General features: G+C 43.0%; 1 protein-coding gene across 5 annotated transcripts in view; it reads right to left on the bottom strand.

The window, feature by feature from the left end:
- The window catches only part of LMBR1 (limb development membrane protein 1), a 97,401-nt gene that overhangs the window by 71,093 nt on the left and 5,719 nt on the right, over positions 1-20,589 (bottom strand). Inside the window, exons 2-4 of one of the 5 annotated variants that reach the window (XM_066235238.1) lie at positions 17,561-17,633; positions 14,576-14,615; positions 6,729-6,868 (exon numbers count right to left, since the gene is read on the bottom strand). In XM_066235238.1, coding sequence (XP_066091335.1) covers positions 6,729-6,868; positions 14,576-14,615; positions 17,561-17,633 — 253 coding nt within the window. Of the gene's footprint in view, positions 1-6,728; positions 6,869-11,442; positions 11,517-11,950; positions 12,021-14,575; positions 14,616-17,560; positions 17,634-20,589 lie in introns of those variants that run through there. The other 4 variants (XM_066235239.1, XM_066235241.1, XM_066235242.1 and 1 more) reach the window with 4 other exon arrangements.

Here is a 20,589-nt window from a genome sequence, read left to right on the forward strand (position 1 = left end):
CTGTGGTGGCGCAGTGGATAAAGCGTCGACCTGGAAATGCTGAGGTCGCCGGTTCGAAACCCTAGGCTTGCCTGGTCAAGGCACATATGGGAGTTGATGCTTCCAGCTCCTCCCCCCTTCTCTCTCTCTGTCTCTCTCTCCTCTCTGCCTCTCCTCTCTAAAATGAATAAATAAAATTAAAAAAAAAAGAATCACACACACTTGAAAAATAAAACTTTAAAAAAAAAAAAGGGCAGAGAAGATGGAATTCTTTGTTTATGCCTGTCTTCAGGCTGCGATACCAGCCTTCTCTAGCCTTTGGACTCAGACTAGAACTTACTCCACTGGCTTCCCTGGTTCTCAGGCAGTCAGACTCAGCTGGAACTATATCATTGTCTCTAGGATCCTGCCTTACAACCATTTGGCCCTGTTAATGGTTATAACTGGTTAAAAGCCAAGAAGCAGGCGTATCTAAGACTGACAAATCTTCAACCTCAAGGCAATCTAAGGGAATAAGCACTCCTTTGGATGTCATCTACAAGGTTAAAGAAAGATATAAATTCAGAAGATAAAGATGAATATGAAGCTTTATGAAATTAAAAACTTCTACATGCGGCCCTGGCCGGTTGGCTCAGCGGTAGAGCATCGGCCTAGCGTGCGGAGGACCCGGGTTCGATTCCTGGCCAGGGCACACAGGAGAAGCGCCCATTTGCTTCTCCACCCCTCCGCCGCGCCTTCCTCTCTGTCTCTCTCTTCCCCTCCCGCAGCCAAGGCTCCATTGGAGCAAAAATGGCCCGGGCGCTGGGGATGGCTCCTTGGCCTCTGCCTCAGGCGCTAGAGTGGCTCTGGTCGCAACATGGCGACGCCCAGGATGGGCAGAGCATCGCCCCCTGGTGGGCAGAGCATGGCCCCTGGTGGGCGTGCCGGGTGGATCCCGGTCGGGCGCATGCGGGAGTCTGTCTGACTATCTCTCCCTGTTTCCAGCTTCAGAAAAATGCAAAAAACAAAACAAAACAAAAAAAAAACTTCTACATGCAGCAAGGATACAGATTTACCAAGCAACTGGAAGTAGAAACAAAGCCAGGAGTCATAAAAGCCTCAAGAACGAATCCCCAGGCTGGCCTCCCAGGCCTCCTAAGACCTGTCCCGGAAAATACAGGTAGAAGCAATGACATCATTTAGGAACAGTGTTTCCCAACGTGGGGCCAACGCCCCACAGGGGGGCAATTCGATAGTTAAGGGGGGCACTTTGAAAATGGACTCGACACAACTTTAACTCTTTCGCCCCGGGCCATTTAAATGCAATGCTAGATATTGGTGCCAAATTTAACAAAAAATGCAATTTTTAAATAATTGCAGTAAATAATTATTAAGTATAATTTCGTTTGACGAGATTATACTTAATAATCTCATTGACCAAAATATCAACTGGGTGATTGGCATCGTCAGGTAAACTTCGTCTGCCGCAGGGAACCCCGGACGTTTTAAAAACTCGCTAATCAACGCAGTTATTCTTACCTAATTGGCCCATCACAACTTCTATAGTGTTTCACATCATTCAGTTGGTGTTAATTTGAAATAAGTGTCAGTCAAAACTGTTGTAAAAGCTCGTTGATTTAATAAATATACATATATATATATTGCATAGATATAATTGGTAAGTATTTGATTTTATTTTTATCAATATTAAACTCTTTATTAAGTACTTCTAGCATAGGGGCTAGAAAGCAATAATATTTTATAAATATTACTGGGGCTATAATAGTGCATGCACGACAATTTTAATTTTAGAAGCATAACTTTCCAGAAAATTTTGTCAAGTGGAAAAAATATAGATATCTTTTGATTTGCGGTGGTAGTGTAGTAAATGTGTTATATACATTTAAATAAATATGAATTTTTAGTATACGTTTACTCTATGTCACATTGAATATATTTTAACATATATTTTAATATTAGTTTTTAATTGACCTTATTTTTATTACAGCCCATAGTAAAATGAGTGGTGCAAGCAAGAAAAAAACTCGTCAATATTCGGAGGAATATTTAAAATTTGGGTTCATACCCACTGTTCACAATGAGCGGATTCCTTTTTGTCTTTTATGCCAGCAATGCTTGACCAACGAATCAATGAAACAAGGTCGTCTTGAGGCGTATTTGAAGGCAAAACATAGTGCTCATATTAATTCAGATTTGAGTTACTTTAAAACTTTAAAGAGCCTGACCAGGCGGTGGCGCAGTGGATAGAGCGTTGGACTGGGATGTGGAAGGACCCAGGTTCGAGACCCCGAGGTCGCCAGCTTGAGCGTGGTTTCATCTGGTTTGAGCAAAAGCTCACCAGCTTGGACCCAAGGTTGCTGGCTCAAGCAAGGGGTTACTCGGTCTGCTGAAGGCCCGCGGTCAAGGCACATATGAGAAGGCAATCAATGAACAACTAAGATGTCGCAACATGCAACGAAAAACTAATGATTGATGCTTCTCATCTCTCTCCATTCCTGTCTGTCTATCCCTGTCTATCCTTCTCTCAGACACTCTCTCTGTCTCTGTAAAATAAATTTAAAAAAAAAAAAAAACTTTAAAGAAAAATTTTGAAAAAAGAACATTAAAGTCTCTATTTACTGCTCATACTTCAACTAATAATCGTGTTCTTGAGGCTAGTTATCAAATTTCTTTATTCATCGCTAAAACTGGAGAAAACCACACTATAAGAGAGAATTTAATAAAACCGTCAATATCAGCATTTCTTAAAACGGTTCTTGAAAAAGATGACAAAGATGTAAAAGCTATGCCACTCAGTGACAATTCTGTTAGCAGAAGAATAGTCGAAATGAGTGAGGATATTGAAAAACAACTTATTGAAAAGCTGAAAACAAGAAAATTCTCCTTGCTAATGGATGAATCAACTTTGAGAGACAGTGAGGCAGTATTGATAACTTACGTAAGATATATTGATAAAGGACATTTTGCTGAAGAAATGTTGTTCTGTAAAAGATTAGAAAGCACCACTACCTCCAAAGATATATATAATAAGCTAAATAACTACTTAGATGTCAATGATATACCAATGAAAAATATAACATCTTGTGCTGCAGATGGTGCTCCCAATATGATGGGCAAGAAAAATGGCTGCTTAAAATTGATGAAAGATGCGAATCCAGAAATGATTCTTGTGCATTGTGTTATTCATAGGGAAAACTTGGTAGCTAAAAACATCTCACCTGTTCTGAATCAAGTATTACATACAGTAATAAAGTGTGTTAATGCTATTAAAGCTAGTGCCAAATGTGAGCGTCTTTTCAAGCTATTTTGTGAAGAACAAAATGAAGACCATGTGAGACTTTTACTTCATACTGAAGTAAGATGGCTATCTAAAGGAAACTGTTTGAAAAGATTTATGGAACTGTTTGATACTCTTAGTGATTTTTTAAGCGACAAACCTGAAATGAAGTATCTGTTAACAATAGATGGTAAAGCATTTGTGAGTTATTTAGCCGATATCTTTGAAAAACTAAATATATTAAATAAGCAACTTCAAGGAACAAATAAAACTCTGGTCGATGCAAAAGCAAAGATATTTGGTTTCATTACCAAGATTGAGTTATGTCAGAAACATATTAACAACAAAAACTTTAAACAGTTTCATTGGCTCCAAAAATGTGAAGTAACTGATACCGCTTTACTTGTTATTGTCAATCATTTTAATATTCTATCGGCTGATTTAAAAGAAAGATTTTCTGATTTAAAACAAATTGATTTCCCAACATGGATGAGGCAGCCAATGTTAGTGGATTTGTCTGATATATCAAATATGCAGTATCAAGAACTTGCAGAATTGCAAAATGATGAGTCAGTTAAAGCTTTATTTAATATCAAAGGAGTGATGGCATGGCTTTGTGAGGAAACAGAAATCAAATACCCAAATTCAACCAAATATGCAAGAAAACTATTGCTACCGTTTCCATCTTCATTTTTAGCTGAATGTGGATTTAGTGCTGTAAATGACTTACTGGTAAAAAAAAGAAATCGGCTGGATATAACACAACGTGGAGACTTGAGACTAAAGCTAACCAAATTGGAACCTAATATAAAATCTCTGTGCAGCAAGCGCAAGGATCACACTAAATTAAAATAATAAATTAATATAGAAAAATCTGTGTTAAAATTATTTGGAATTTAAATTTCTGTTTTTCATTATATGTTTTGAAATTTTACTTACTGTGTTTTGTTAACAATTTGAGTGATTTCTTCCTAGAACCTATCATTTATGTTTATTAAATAAACAAATCAATTTTTTAATGTTAAAAATTATGTATGTTACATAGGGGGGGACATAAAAATTTTAGAAAGGTTAAGGTGGGGCATGGCACAAAAAAGGTTGGGAAACACTGCCTTAATCCCTTATTTGAGCTTTTCAATTGCTAACCAACAAAACCAGAGTAATATCTTCATATTCGCTAAGTAATAAGCCCTGACTTTACTGACGTCATTTGGTCCTCAGAGCATCAGTGACTCCATTTGTTTCCACTTTCAACCATGACAGAAACCACAGGCTAGATTAAAATACACAATTAGACCACAATGTTAAAATTCTTATGTCAAAAAACAGCTTAAACAACATTAAAAGACAACTGGAAGTAAAATATTTGCAATTAACCTGCTGTACAGCTAATTACGTAAAATAAGAACAATGCAAAAATAGGCCAGGAGAATAAAATATACATATATATATATATATATATATATATGAGTGACCTATAAATGTGCTTTGTAGATTCCACCTGCACTAGTATTAAATTATCAGTATATTTAAATATAAATATAAAATTTTAAGTAAAATATAAATTTAAAGGGAAAAATTTTTTTATCTATTGAATTGGTAGTTTGGTTTTTTAAACTAACAACCAAAATTGTTAAAGATACATTCTGGGAATAGAGACTCTTGTGTACTGCCCATGAAAGTGAAACTGCTTGTAAAAATCATACAGTTTTTCTGGGGAATAACTAAGAAATCTTTTCAAAAACTTTTAAAGTATGGTTACCTGGAACGTGAATTGTATTAATTTATCCTAAGGACAAGTATTTATTTATAAAGATGTCAATGTAGCTTTTCGAATTCAAAACTTGGGAATAAGCCATGATTGTAACAGCTATAAGTAACACTGCCCACAGTGCAGCAAGAAACTGGCCTGCACAGAGGAGACAAAGACCAGTGCACACAGAGGGCTCCCTGTTCCTGTGGCGTCCCCACAGTCCTCACGGGCACAGGGAGCTGCAGGGCACAGGCCACGGCACCCACAGCACTCTCCATGACACAGCACGACAAGTAACAGTTTCTTCCCTATCAATTCTGCTTTTCAAATTTTCTACAGCAAACATGTGTTTCCATAAATATACACAATGAGATAAGCAAAAAGGTATGTGTATAAATTGCAGATGGATTAAATAAATACAAACAGGACCATTGTTCAAAAAAAATAGAGAGAGAGAAAGGGGAATATTTGTCACATCTCAGGAAAGAACTCTTCTAAACACAAAAACAAGAGAAACCAAAGGAAGAAAAAGACTGGACAACACAAAAATACAAAACGTCTATAAATCAAAAAAGGAAATAAAATTCAAAAGCAAAATAACAACTAAAACAACATTTATAAAAAATGGATAAAAAGCTGCTTGGCACATAAAGAGATCCCATAAATCCATATAAAAAAACGGGCCAAGGACTATGAAACATACAAAACATACACATTATACCTTTTTATATTTCTTATAAGTTGTAATTAAAATACACTATCTCACTAAAAATTTCTAGAAAATGGCAATGCTAAGATTGGAATGCAGGTCTATCTGGCTTTGAAGTCGTATACCATGTTGTCTATAATAAGCAAGCAATTACTCTTTTTAAAGCCACATCAGTTTTAAAGTCTGTACATCATAAAAGAGTTTCCCTGGTCCTGGCCGGCTGGCTCAGCAGTAGAGCATCAGCTCAGCACATGGAAGTCCCAGGTTTGATTCCCGGTCAGGGCACACAGGAGAAGCGCCCATCTGCTTCTCCACCCTCCCCCTTCTCTCTCTCTCTTTCTCTCTCTCTCTCTTCTCTCTTTCATCCCCTCTTGGAGCCATAGCTCGATTGGTCAAGCAAGTCAGCCTCAGGCACTGAGGATAGCTCCATGGCCTCACCTTAGGCGCTAAAATAGCTCAGTTGCCGAGAAACAAAGCAGCGGCCCCAGATGGGCAGGGCATCTCCCTGTACAGGGCTTGCTGGGTGGATCCCAGTCAGGAGACATGCAGGAGTCTGTCTCTCTGCCTCTCACTTAATAAAAAAAAGACAGAGAGAGAGAGTGTGTGTGCTTCCCCCCTTCTAGCACACATTTTGAAATGACTAAAGAAGCTAACAGCAAATAAATAAAACAGAAATTACTGCTACCTTTCTTAGGTTTTAAATGGAGGCTGAGTTCTTCTGACGTGTCCAGATAAACCAAAATCCTCTTGCTGAGTGTTGAAGTGAAAATTTACCTCTCACAATCATGGTCACTGAAATAACTGCTCCTTGATTAAGTACAATAGAGAAGCCTTTCACATCTAACAGGGGATAGGGACAGTAAAATCTGGTTTTCTGATTTTATTAAGGACTCAAATGGTCTATTGAAGGAAGATGCAAATTATGAAGAGATTATGAAAAGAAAAACCTAAAAATGCAGTGCAGCAAAAAAATTAAAACATTTTGATTAAATTAAGGAATAGATACTAACCATGGATCAGGGAGCCATTTAGCCATTGAATATAGTAGTTGTGAGGAAAAGAAAGCAGGATTTCATTGCTGATTATTGAGAAGGGTAAAAGCAACACAGCCCCGGCTGAGACTGCGAGAGTGAGTGTGCTCAGAAACAACCTGGAAGAGAAGAAAGGAGTGTCACCAGTGATCGCGGAAAGCAAGGAACATGGAAGCAATTCAAAACAAATAAGAACTCTTACATTTTTCATCTAAAAAGAACTATGGAAGAACGTCATGAAATATATGCAGTTGGAAGACAAATGATACACGCGTGACCCAAGAAACAAGATGAACTCTAGAATCCCTCACTCTGAAAAGATCAGTGAGCCAACCAGGAGTCCTTAATGGGTACATACACTAAAGACAGAGTACATCATACACATTACAAAGAACAAACTGCAGTCTCCTTCCTCTTTTAAGTGTATCTATTCCACATTGGGTTTAACAACCTTGGCAATATATGCTAAAACCAAGGCAACACTGTTTCAGGTGAAAAAAAAAATTTGTAAAAGCTGTATGAAAACAAATAATTTCAGGGGGGAAAAAACTTAGAAAGAGATTTGCTACCTCTTAAAATGGGTAAACTGTAAAATTATACCAGTAAACAGTAGGGAATGATTAAACAGTACTTAAAACACTATTTGGTCATTTTTTAAAATAGGATAGCTCTAACAGGTATTAATTTAGAAATGTATCTAAAGTTATGTCAAAAAAACAAACTGAAGGAAAGCACAGACAATAAATAAAACAAATGCCCCCATCCCCCAAAAAGTGCATATATCTACACAGAGAAAAATAGAGGCACAGAAAAACCTTGCATAATACAAAACAATCCCACAGGAGAGTGGAACTATAAAGAGCTTTCACTCTGTTACACATGTATGAAATGTTTAAAATTGTAAATCTACTTTTTAAAGATTTTTTTTAAATGGTAAAGAAGACAGGAATCTTACCAGCATTAGAAAGGGAAACTTAAATATTTATCCCATTAAAGTAAATATAGAAAGAATGTGAAAATGTGAAAAAACAATCATACTAAACGCTCAAAAGACACATGTAAAGGAGTAACTTTGAGGCCAATGCCATCTTGTGGCAACCCACAGAAGTGTTTTCCTACTACAAAGCCAAAACCATCACAAAACCTCCTGTTCAGTAAATCAGATACATTTTACATGAAGACCATATGGTACACACCAAAAATACGATCCAAACTAGACACAGGAGACGTCCTATGAAGGTTCTGCTGACTGGACATGTTACCTGATAAAAGCAGGAGCACAAGTCCTCCTAGGGCCACTGCCCACCCCGCAGTAACAAGCCAGTGACCTCGCGCAAGTGTCACCAATCTGTCCTCACAAGTCGAGTGAGGAAGTCCTGTTGGCTACCATCCCTTCCTTCCAATGCTAATGCTCAGATTGAAGCCACAGCCCACCACACCAGGTGCTAGACAGTCACCCGTGGCTTTTCCACACTCCTCTCACAATAGTCCCACATAGTCACCTAAATTCTCTACACCCCAGACATCAGTAGATTCTACGGCTTCACACCTGAGGCCCAGCCGGCTATCTCCCTAGGGTCCGCCTTCACATGACTCACCCTGTGAAGCATTCCTCAGCATCTCCCCTGTCCCTCCTCTCAGCTCCCATGAACTCTAACCACATACCCAGCAATGAAGGCCAACCAGTTTCCAAATCAAAACCTGAGATGTGTAATAGCAACTGACTCAGAAAATGCTGATGACTGTATGGCCACGACTATAATGCTCTTTCCACAAGACTTTTAGACTCTACTGCATTTTCTGCACAAAACAGACAACACTGTCCTCCCTAAGTGCCCTGGGTTAGCTATGAGGCTGATGAGAAGGAGGGAAATTCTAGCATGAGGTGCCTAAAGTAAGGCCTGAGTCGTGCGACAAAGGGTAGAGGTGGCTGCTTATATAACTACAGAAAAGTGCCCTCAAAGTTGAAGAACAGTTTCAGAAATGCCACCTTCTGGCAGGGAGCAGATTCTGTGGACAGAACACATTGGACTTCCTGGTGTAGAAAGGGGTGTGTGTGTCAAGATGACTCTGAGCTTTTAGCCTGAGAATGGGACAGTCGGGTTGATCAACAGTAATGGAGAACACTGCAGCTGGAGAGAAGGAATTCCACATGTGCAGGTTGCCACATCCATGAGACAAACGGCACAGAAGCAATCTCTACACTTCTCTGTACATGTCTCCACACAGGCTCCAGGTGGCCTTGAATTTGTCTGCCCCATACTGGTGATGGTCCTTCGGGTCATTGATCAGGCGGTATCTGGTAGGGCCCTCCTATCTAAAGTGACTCTTCCCTTTAATTATAAGACATGTGTGGGAAGCTAAGTTTGAAACTAGGAAAATACCGTTCCTTGTCAAACAAGTTATTAATTTAGTGGCTGCCATTAGCACAGACTCGGACACTTCTATTTATTCTGTCTAGAATCCACTACAACCATTATTTTGATGCTCAGATTGTCCCTGGTTGGTGTGAAAGCTCCCGAAGGCCTCAGTCTGACAGGCCCCATCACTTGCTGGGCACTCCCTTGCGCCCTAGCCTGACAAGGGGTACAACATCAGCTGGAGCACTCCCTACCCTAGCCCCACACCACCATTCCCCCAGGAGTCCTGGGTCCTTCCAACGGAGAGCTGCACTCAGAGCAAAGATCTGGGTGCACTTGGGTGTCATGCCCCCAGGCGCTCAGAGGCAAGATGTCCGAAGGGTGCACGTGTGCAGTGAGTGAACACATATGTACTCATGCTCCGTCTAGTTGCATGGGTAACTCTCTCTGTAGTGAAAAACATGACCCACATTGACACCTCCACCTCCACTGCAGTAATGCACTGCTCACTTCCATTGTCTCCCTCTCCTGTGACTGGTCCCATAATCTTTAATAGACCTATCCCCTGGAGGTAACCAATCTCCCACCCCAAATGACACCCCCATGCCATGCAGAGGTGCCTTACTGCTCAAGTGACCCCCCATTTTAGACTCTCCTCCCTCCCCACCTGAGCTCACACCAATGCCAGGCCATCCCTCTGGGCCTCTACCATCCTGCACAGATGCCCTCCCTACCCTGCATGGGCTCCGACTCCCTGTGACCAAGCATCCCCTAAACTACATGGGTGTCCCTCCTCACCCCCTCAAGATGACAACTGTGCCAGGACTTCCCTCTGCAGGGGAACTTCCCTCCCTCTCTCAAATCCTGAAAGCCCACACCAGGTCACCCTCTGGGGCTTGACACCATGCCAGGCCCTCTCCTGCATGGAACCCTGCTCACCTGCTGGGGCTCACAAGCCCACCTCACAGGCAGCTTCACAGTCAGACACTGTGTCTTTATGTCAACTGCTTTAATTCAAGTCCAATGAGTTGTCAGAAAGTTTTGGTTGGGAGGGCAGAGGGAGTCACTTTGGGGGCACGAGCAGAGACACAGACAGAAGGCAGAACGAAGACCCCTGAGGAGCAAATGAGAAACCCAAGATGGGCTCTGAAGGGAAGTGGGAGGTACAGAAGGGCTCTATGCACAGACAGGGTGTTGGAGTCCACTGTGGACAGATGCTGGAGGTCACCTACAAGTCAGGCCTGTCTGAACTCTTTCAGAACACTAGACGATTTCCTCATTTCTTCTTGTTAACCTCAGCCTCTCATTCTGTTTCTCTCTCTCAGTGGGCCCCCAACTCCCTTCAGTGGGAAGAGTGGGAGAGGAAAACAATGAAGAGGGTCAGAGAGCAGAGGGGCAACCCCAAGTCACACCTAGCTCTGCATAAGCACCTGGCCCGAGCTTTTCCACATGTTATTTAATCCACACAACAGCACTGAACAGCAGGCAGCAGACCCAGCTCGCACATGGAGAACACAAATCTTTGCTTCTCAATCTCTTCTGGACTCAAGTTAATCTTGTGTTCAGAATTTGAACCCAGGCTCAAGTCTCACTATTCCATCACAAAAGGGAAGAAAAAAAGGCAGAGAAAAACAAAGAGTGCAATGGTGTGGGGACTAGAGGGACAGACTTGGCGGTGAGTGCACACCCATCTCCCTTCAGGAAGAGTGCCTGTGTTCACCACGTATGCAGAGCCTCCCTGGGAGGACCCAAACTCTCAGACATGCCACCTAGCCAAAGCTAGGTAGAGGAAGGGGCCACTCCTGAGCCTCTCCATAAGGTAACAGCACATTTTCCTAAAAGGTACTGCAAGGGTAACAGCTAAAGTGACGTGTTCATGTCTACTTATAAATTATTGATCTAGAAATGCATTTTGCCCAGCAGAATAGCTCGGTTGGGTTGGAGCCTTGTCCTGAAATGCATAAGTAGCCGGTTCTATCCCTCATCGAGGTACATACAGGGACAGACTGTTTCTACCTCCTTCTCTCCCCTTGCTCTCTCTAAAATCAATTTTAAAAAATGCATTTCAGGCCCTGGCCGGTTGGTACAGTGTTGGCCCGACGTATGGAAGTCCCAGGTTCAATTCCTGGCCAGGGCACACAGGAGAAGTGCCCATCTGCTTCTCCACCCTTCCCCTTCTCCTTTCTCTTTATCTCTCTCTTCCCCTCCTGCAGGCGAGGCTCCACTGGAGCAAGGTTGGCCTGGGCACTGAGGATGGCTCCATGGCCTCCACCTCAGGCGCTAGAATGGCTCCAATTGCAGTGGAGCAATGACCCAGATGGGCCAAGCATCACCTCCTGGTGGGCATGCCGGGTAGATCCCAGTAGGGTGCATGCGGGAGTCTGTCTCTCTGCCTCCCTTCTTCTCACTGCAGGAAAATACAAAAAAAAAAAAAAAATGCATATCAGTCAACACACTACCACAGTGGAACAGAGACCTAATGGACAGGAGAGAGGCCCACATGGCACAGGAACTTCAGCCTGGAGGGTGTCACTGGAAACAATTCCTGCATGCCCTGCCCTGCAGTCAGCCTGTGCTCCACTGTGACTTTCTGAAGGAAGTGAAGAGAGTTACTGTGTTTCTACAGGAGCAGTAACTGAGACAGAGAAAATGATGAATTCAATTAAGAATGTTCACAGAGGTCACACTGCTAGGAATAAAACTTAATTTAAGACCCCTAATGCTATAAATTTAAATCATCATTTTTTGGGTGGCCTAAGTTTTAAACCCATCAGAGAACTCCTGGTGTAAAGTTACAGCTGTTTTCTCTAGGGCATTTAAAATAATTTAAATACTACTGACCTGTGACAGTGCAGTGGATAAAGCATCGACCTGGAAATGCTGAGGTCACCGGGTCGAAACCCTGGGCTTGTCTGGTCAAGGCACATATGGGAGTTGATGCTTTCAGCTCCTCCCCCCCTTCTCTCTCTCTGTCTCTCCTCTCTCTCTCTCTCTCTCTCTCTCTCTGTCTCTCCCTCTCCTCTCTAAAATGAATAAATTAAATAAATAAATAAATAAATAAATTTAAATACCAAATCCATTAAAGCAGAGCCCATCTATATTTGTTATTCCTTTTTTTGCAAATCAGCCCTATTCAAGTCATTTATTAATTGAAAGCATTTTTGTAGTGAGGTGAAATGCACATAAAATCAGCCACTCTGAAGGTGTTTAGTTCATTCTCAGTGCTGTGCCACTAGAACATGGCCACCACCCCAAAGTGTAACCTCATACCCATCAGGCAGTCGCTCCCCACTCCCCTGCCCCTCGGGCCCTGGAAACCGCCCACCTGCTTTTCAGCTGAATGTTCCTCATAAATGGAACCATGCACTGAGCGGCCTTGCATGATAGGCTTCTGTCACTCAGCATCATGCTTGCAAGGTTCATTGTGCCATATCAGGTATTAGTGCTGTGTTCCTCTTCACAGCTAAGCAATGCTCCAGGACAGCGAAAGCATGCATGTGTGCATGTGTCCATGTCATCTCTCTCCCTCCTCCCTTTCCTCTCCTCCTCCCACCTCCACATCAGCAAAAGCTGTCTAATCTGAGGCTAATCGGGAAAGGACAACAGACAAATCCCCACGACCAGTCTGTAATGTGCAGCAGTGCTAAAAAGGTCGGAGGGAGTCAAGGAAACACTGCAGGTGTGTTTCAGTCTGCAGGCAACTGCAGGGACATGACAGACCCGTCGTGTGGGGTTCTGAACTGGGCCCTGTTGTCACCAGGGAGGTTCCTGGGACAACTAGTGAACTGGAAGACAGCACAGCTGAGGCTGTATCAGTATTAACTTCATGATTCTGATGGCTGCATGGTGGATCCGCAGGAGAATACACTGTTTACAGGAATTAGATACACAAGTATCCTGCAGAAATGGAGCATCCTGTCAGTAACCTAAGAGTTCAATGAATAAAAGTCTTTGTATTACATTTCTAACTTTCCTATAAACTTGGGACCATTTCACAAAGATTTTTTTAAAGTATCAGCAAAAAAAATCCTGGAGTACACTCTCCTATGTAACAAGCATGTCTGTGTAATTTCAAATTTTAATCAAGAAAAATCTGATAGAAAGAAATTTACTGCATTCCATCTAGTTTGATTCCTCAAAAAATAAATAAATAAATAAAAATAAAGGGTAGTTCTACCTTGACCTGTGGTAGCACAATGGATAAAGTGATGACCTAGAATGCTGAGGTTGCTGGCTCGAAACCCTGGGCTTGTCCAGTCAAGGCACATATGACAAGTAGTCAACAAACAACTAAAGTAAAGCAACTATGAGTTGATACTTCTCGCTCCCCACCTCACCTCTCTCTCTCCCCTCCCTCTGTAAAACAAATAAATAAAAATATTTTAAAAGATTAAAAAACCAACAAATAAAATCTTTTAGGCCCTGGCCGGTTGGCTCAGCGGTAGAGCGTCGGCCTGGCGTGCGGGGGACCCGGGTTCGATTCCCGGCCAGGGCACATAGGAGAGGTACCCATTTGCTTCTCCACCCCCCCCCTCCTTCCTCTCTGTCTCTCTCTTCCCCTCCCGCAGCCGAGGCTCCATTGGAGCAGGGATGGCCCGGGCGCTGGGGATGGCTCCTTGGCCTTTGCCCCAGGCGCTAGAGTGGCTCTGGTTGCGGCAGAGCGACGCCCCGGAGGGGCAGAGCATCGCCCCCCCGGATGGGCAGAGCGTCGCCCCCCCCCCCCATGGGCAGAGCGTCGCCCCCTGGTGGGCGTGCCGGGTGGATCCCGGTCGGGCGCATGCGGGAGTCTGTCTCTCCCTGTTTCCAGCTTGAGAAAAATACAAAAAAAAAAAAAAAAAAAAAGAAAAGAAAAAGAAAATCTTTTAAAAAAATTAAAGTACGCATTTCCTTTGACCCTACGATTCAAGCTCTAGAAATTTCCAGTTCTAGAAACTTATAGATGTCCACAAGGAAGTTTGTTCAAGGATATGCACAGTAACATTGTTTGTAGTCACAAAAAGGGGGGGCTGTTTCCATGCCATATCATCAGCATACAGAAGCAGAAAAAGACCTCTAAGGACCCTGAATGGGCTGCCCCTGCTCACAGGAGGGAGATGAACCAGAACAGACGTCTGCTCCCCCTTCCAAACCACTGCAGCCTTATCAGCAGACCACACAAAAGCTGGACCTTGCTTTCTTATGGCCCAGCAATTCTCCCAACCGGAAACCCATTTCCTGGTTAAATCTTCTGAGGATAGAAATCTGTCCACTCCTTAAGCAAGCTAATTTTAACAGGAGATGATCAGTTCTCCAGTATTCAGACATATTTGCTGCTGATGCCTGCTTTCTGAGGATAGGATTAATATCTCTGAAGGTGTTGTAAGATTTCAAGTAAATTTCTTCTCTTTTTCTTCCCAAAGGGTAGAATTAAATTTTGAGAATTTATGACTCCAGAATTAAAACCAAAACAAACATTAAAATACATACGAAATCCTGTTGACTATGGCATCTTCATCTTCTTGTTCATCTGCAAAAAATGTTTAAGGTGTGAATATTAATTTATCCTTCAACAAAGTGTTTCATTCATTTATGAAAAACAGACAAGGCCCTGGCCGGTTGGCTCAGTGGTAGAGCGTCAGCCTGGTGTGCGGGAGTCCTGGGTTCAATTCCCAGCCAGGGCACACAGGAGAAGCGCCCATCTGCTTCTCCACCCCTCCCCCTCTCCTTCCTCTCTGTCTCTCTCTTCCCCTCCCGCAGCCAAGGCTCCATTGGAGCAAAGTTTGCCTGGGCGCTGAGGATGGCTCTGTGGCCTCTGCCTCAAGCACTAAAATGGCTCTGCTTGTGGCAGAGCGATGCCCCCTGGTGAGCATGCTGGGTGGATCCCGGTCAGGCGCATGCGGGAGTCTGTCTGACTGCCTCCCCATTTCCAACTTAAGAAAAATACAAAAAAACAACAACAACAAAAAAAAAAAAACAGACAAATACATAAAGAAGCAATTATTGAATGGAAACAATTTTTAAACAGTACTGTGTTTATTCTGCACACATCCAAATTTAAATTTCATGAAGTCAGATAGGATAGAATACAGTTAGAGAATAATGTTATGAGTAGTCAAAAATCCCCAGAAACAAAATGACCAAAATATTAATTAAATGTTCCATTCAGTGCTCAAGAAAATAAAACTCAGTAGATCCTTAGGACCTCTGTCAAGTTTACTGTTATACAATGTAAGTGAAATTGGTAACAAATAAAATTTTCTGTTGATAATCTCCAAAAAAAAAGGTTTACTATAAAATTAAAATTCAGGCCCTGGCCAGGTGCACATCAGTGGACCAAGCATCTTCCCAGCATGCCAAAATCGTAGCCGAGATCACAGCTTCGATCCCCAGTCAGGGCAAATGTAAGAAGCAATCAATAAGTGAAACAAGGCCCTGGCTGGTTGGCTCAGTGGTAGAGCGTCGGCCTGGCGTACAGAAGTCCCGGGTTCGATTCCCGGCCAGGGCAATCGAAGAGAAGGAGAAGCGCCCATCTGCTTCTCCACCCCTCCCCCTCTCCTTCCTCTCTGTCTCTCTCTTCCCCTCCCGCAGCGAGGCTCCATTGGAGCAAAGATGGCCCGGGCGCTGGGGATGGCTCCTTGGCCTCTGCCCCAGGCACTAGAGTGGCTCTGGTCACGACAGAGCCACGCCCCGGAGGGGCAGAGCATCGCCCCCTGGTGGGCATGCCGGGTGGATCCGGGTCGGACACATGTGGGAATCTGTCTGACTGTCTCTCCCCGTTTCCAGTTTCAGAAAAATACAAAAAATAATAATAATAAGTGAAACAAGTTGATGCTTCTCTTCTCCCCCCCCCCCACAAAATCAATGGAAAAAATTAAAATTAAAATTCAGAATCTTAGTGCTTTTCTATCATCTGAGTTTGTCATTAGCGGTGGTAATGATGAGGACTCTCTTGAGCCACCCTAAACCACGACCCTTCATCTGTCCCAGTCACAGACAAAAATGTGTCAAGTTCCACCAGTACTGGCTCATCCTCCCCCTCCTCTCTCTCCTTCTCTCCCATGGCTGCCAGCCATTTCCTCTGTCCTCCCACATGAATTTACCAGCCAAAGAAACTCTGACCCAATTATAAGGATGTTGCGCAACACCCGGCCCCCTCCCCCTTCTCCTCAATACCTAACCGGCCTTCTTCTCAAAGGCCCTTTCTGTAGGTCTTTGCATTCAGAGTGCCCACCTGCTTTCCTGTCAATGGCTTGTGCAGACCATTCTCTTAGGCCTGGCTCCCTTCTTAATTACGGGCTACTCAAAATAGCTTTACAGCCAAAGGGACTACAAAATAACAGTCACAATTAATTTTACACAGCTGTGCCCACATCCAATCAACCATTAAACCTTTTAAAGAATGCCTTTTTCCCAATTCTATCTCAACACTCTACCAACTGGGTCTGGAGTCCTCGTGACTCCTTCTTTGTTATTACTCTAAAAATCATCTAATAAATCTCCAATTTTCCTGCTCATCATCCCCTGACTACCTGTAAAACAATGTTTTACATTCATTCATTCATATTCCCCTCTCTCTCTTTCTCTTCTTCTGTGTACATAATCTATGAAATCTGATGCCAAAACATCTCTTAAACTAGGGAAGATACTGTCTTGGATCGCAGGTCTTCAAAATTTTGAGTAATTATAAGATGCAAGGAGTATTTCAGTGCAGTCACAGAGCCATGTAACAGTACTGAAGTAATGCACAGAGCAAGCAGTATTTCCTGACTGCTTTCAAAGTCTGCCAGGTGTAATATGCTAACATAAGAATCTTTAATATATGAAATCCTAAAGTATTCATATGGCACCTAATATTAACCCAACATCAGAGGTAGAAAATCCTGAGATGTCTAGAAAACAGCTGAGATTTGACAGAAGGCAGTAGAGTAACTGCTTAGGTACTTATAAAACCCTGTCACAAAAATCTGTGAATTAATCAGCACAAAGTTCTTTTAAAAAAAAAAAAGGAAAGAATAAAGATTTAGTGGTCCCTTTGGCGAGACAGGCTATTTATGAAATAATAAAAGAATATGGTATTGGGGAGACTCTAAATTCTGTATCACTTTAGAGAAAGAAAGATATTCTGGTAGTCAGAGCAAGGATGAGATGGGGATGAGTATATTCAATGCAGAGCCAGTCCCCAGGAACCAAATACCCTCACAAACGCTGGAATTTCCCAGGTAGTGAAGAGCCTGCACTATTCTTAGCTGGGCCTGAGAATGTGATAAACAAGGGCTCAGGTCTAAGAGGATAACCCTACAGTAGTCAGATTTCTCAAAGGTTATTTTTAGTGCCCTTATTACCAGACAACTGCTTGCTTCAGTCATGGGCACAGTGAATACACCACCACACAGATGGGTGCTTTGGAGCCCGTAAGCCACTCTTAGCCCATCTGGCATGAAAATCAAAGTTCACTTGGACGTTTCAACTTGCCTGACTTCCTCTTGTATCTTGTGATGATGAAGTAGGAAACGATGTAGAGAACGGCAAAAAGAAGGAAACATATCTGAAACAAAACAAATATAAAACATCATTCATATTTTTTGCATTTTTTTAAATAACCGAAGATACACCCTTGGTAGTTACAGGAAAAAGGATTTAATCTATTAGAAAGTAAACACTTTAAATATTTCGGTAATATAAAGTTTGGATGAAATATTAATTTATATGAACTAGTTTTATACCATTCCAGAAAAATAAATAAATAAAAGCCCAGTGGAGACTTTTCTTTTCATAACTTGACCAAATTGTCTTCAAAAGTATAAAAACCAGAACATCACCAACAATTCTAAAAAATAAAGTCAGTGAGGCCCTGGCTGGATGGCTCAGCAGTAAAGCATCGGCCAGGCGTGCGGGGGACCCGGGTTCGATTCCCGGCCAGGGCACACAGGAGAAGCACCCATTTGCTTCTCCACCCCACCCCCTCCTTCCTCTCTGTCTCTCTCTTCCCCTCCCGCAGCCAAGGCTCCATTGGAGCAAGGATGGCCAGGGCGCTGGGGATGGCTCCTTGGCCTCTGCCCCAGGCGCTAGAGTGGCTCTGGTTGTGGCAGAGCCACGCCCCCCCGGATGGGCAGAGCGTCACCCCCTGGTGGGCGTGCCGGGTGGATCCCGGTCGGGCGCATGCGGGAGTCTGTCTGTCTCTTCCCGTTTCCAGCTTCAGAAAAATACAAAAAAGAAAAAAAAGAAAAATAAAGTCAGTGAAAGGCTACTATTCTCACCAAATATTAAAACATACCATAAAGCTTCAATAACATTAAGAGTGTACTGACAGCGCTCCACTGGAGCAAAGATGGCCCGGGCGCTGGGGATAGCTCCTCAGCCTCTACCCCAGGCGCTAGAGTGGCTCTGGTCGCAACAGAGCGACACCCCAAAGGGGCAGAGCATCGCCGCCTGGTGGGCAGAGCGTCGCCCCCTGGTGGGCGTGCCCGGTGGATCCCGGTCAGGCGCATGCGGGAGTCTGTCTGTCTCTCCCCGTTTCCGGCTTCAGAAAAATACAGGAAAAAAAAATATATATATATATAATAAATAAAAATAAAATAAAGATTGTACTGGCAGTAACACTTGACAGATCAATAAAATAGATTCTATTATATGGAAGTTTATATAACATGGTTATACATACAAAGGGTATCACCAATTAATGTGATAATAATTAGTCAATAAATAAGCTATGTATCAAAATAAACAGAAGTTGAACAAGAGACTTTAATATTAAATTCCATTTAATTTCTATCAGATCCAAGGGCTAATACATAAAAAGGATGGGTCAAGAAATAGATCTAGACCTGGCTGGTCATCTCAGTCAGTTAAAAGTGTCATACTGAAACGGCAAGATTGTGGGTTCGAATCTCAGTGAGAGCACACTCAGGAAGTAACTAATGAATGCACAGCTGAGTAGAACAACAAATGAATGCTTACTTTCCCGCTCCCCTCTCACTTCCTCTCTGTCTCTTTAAAAAAAAAAAAAAATTAAGCCCTGGTTGGATAGCTGATTAAAGCACCCTCCTGGAGCAGAGATTGCCAGTTGGATTCATCAGTCAGGGCACATACAGGAGCAGCTCAATGTTCCTGTCTCTCTCTCCTTGCCTCTCCCCCCACCTCACCCCCAAAATAGATCTCATTATAGTCAAAGACCAGGTGTACTAGAAATAAATGCTTATTAGCACTGTGGACCATGGTAAAATATTTTGAAGACTCTCAAATGAAAATATCCCAGGTGATAATCAAGTCTAGAGAGCATCCTATGTGTGAATTTCTGAGAAAGGGTCTGCAACATATGGCTGAGAACAACCTTGGACCTACACAGTGGACATCCACTGTAAAATGTTATCTAGGCAACGACAAACTAAGGGTGGTGACAAGTCTATGAGCCTCCTGTCAAAGTTCTCCCTATACACACGGGACAATGACAGGAGATAATACTGACAGTGACCCAAAGAAGCAGAGTCAGGAGCATCCAGAGATGGCCTGCTGCTGGGAGCATATAAAGAACCATCATAGATAAGAGAAGGTTAACAACATCACCACCTCCTCCCAAAACCATCTGGAGTGTGGGAGATGGGTCAAAAAGGAAAACCAGTTATTGGTGCCGAAATGTAAGATAAGTCAGGAGATATTGTTTATGGAGCGGAAGTCCCAGCAGGCTGGAAAAGCAACACAAAGAAGAGTGGGCAGAAACATTGTGAAATATAAAGTCAAAGTCAGAGAGATCAGATGACCAAGGGGGTAGGGGGAGGGAAGTGGGGGGGAGGAAGGAAGAGGAGGAGGAGAAGGAGGAGGAGAGGAGAGACACTCCAGTGTCACTGCAGGTAAATAAGTAGACGAGTGGTGGAGGGAAAGACATTCTCTTTAGGTGACTTCCATTTTATCAATGAAATGGAAGCAAGTTTATGGAGAGTGGGAGAGTAAGTGGAGTAGAGAAATACAACAGACATGAGATGACGTGGCTTTAACATTCCAGACCAACCCATGCCAGAACTCCAGGAGGCCGGAGGGTGCTATATGGCATAAGGTTTGGTTCTCAGATGCTGAGGCCGATGAAGGTAGAGTCTCCAAGAAACCTCAGAGGCCTGGTCCTAACAGATGCCCTACTCTCTCCTGCCCTTTACAGTCTACACCTACAGACTTCACTTTCCACCTCTGCTCACTCTACCAGCCACTAATCTGACTTCACACCCACTGCCCAACTCAACATGCCCTGGCAGTGGTCAGGAGTGGCACAACAGCCAAATTGAACTTACATGATTTCACCCTTATGCAGCAACTTCCATGCCAGCATGCTTCCACCTTCGCTGTTCTCCAAATCAACATCACTGTCTTCCCCTCCTGCCAGCCTTTCAATATTATCCTTCTCTGGAAGTCCTGGGCTGAGCCAGCAATCTAGTCTCATTCCACAAGATCTTCTGAGGCAACCCCTTCTGCATCAGGGATTTAACTGCCAACACCCAGAAATCCCTGGACCA

Source organism: Saccopteryx bilineata, chromosome 6 (assembly GCF_036850765.1).
Source record: "Saccopteryx bilineata isolate mSacBil1 chromosome 6, mSacBil1_pri_phased_curated, whole genome shotgun sequence".
NCBI classification, from domain to species: Eukaryota; Metazoa; Chordata; class Mammalia; order Chiroptera; family Emballonuridae; genus Saccopteryx; species Saccopteryx bilineata.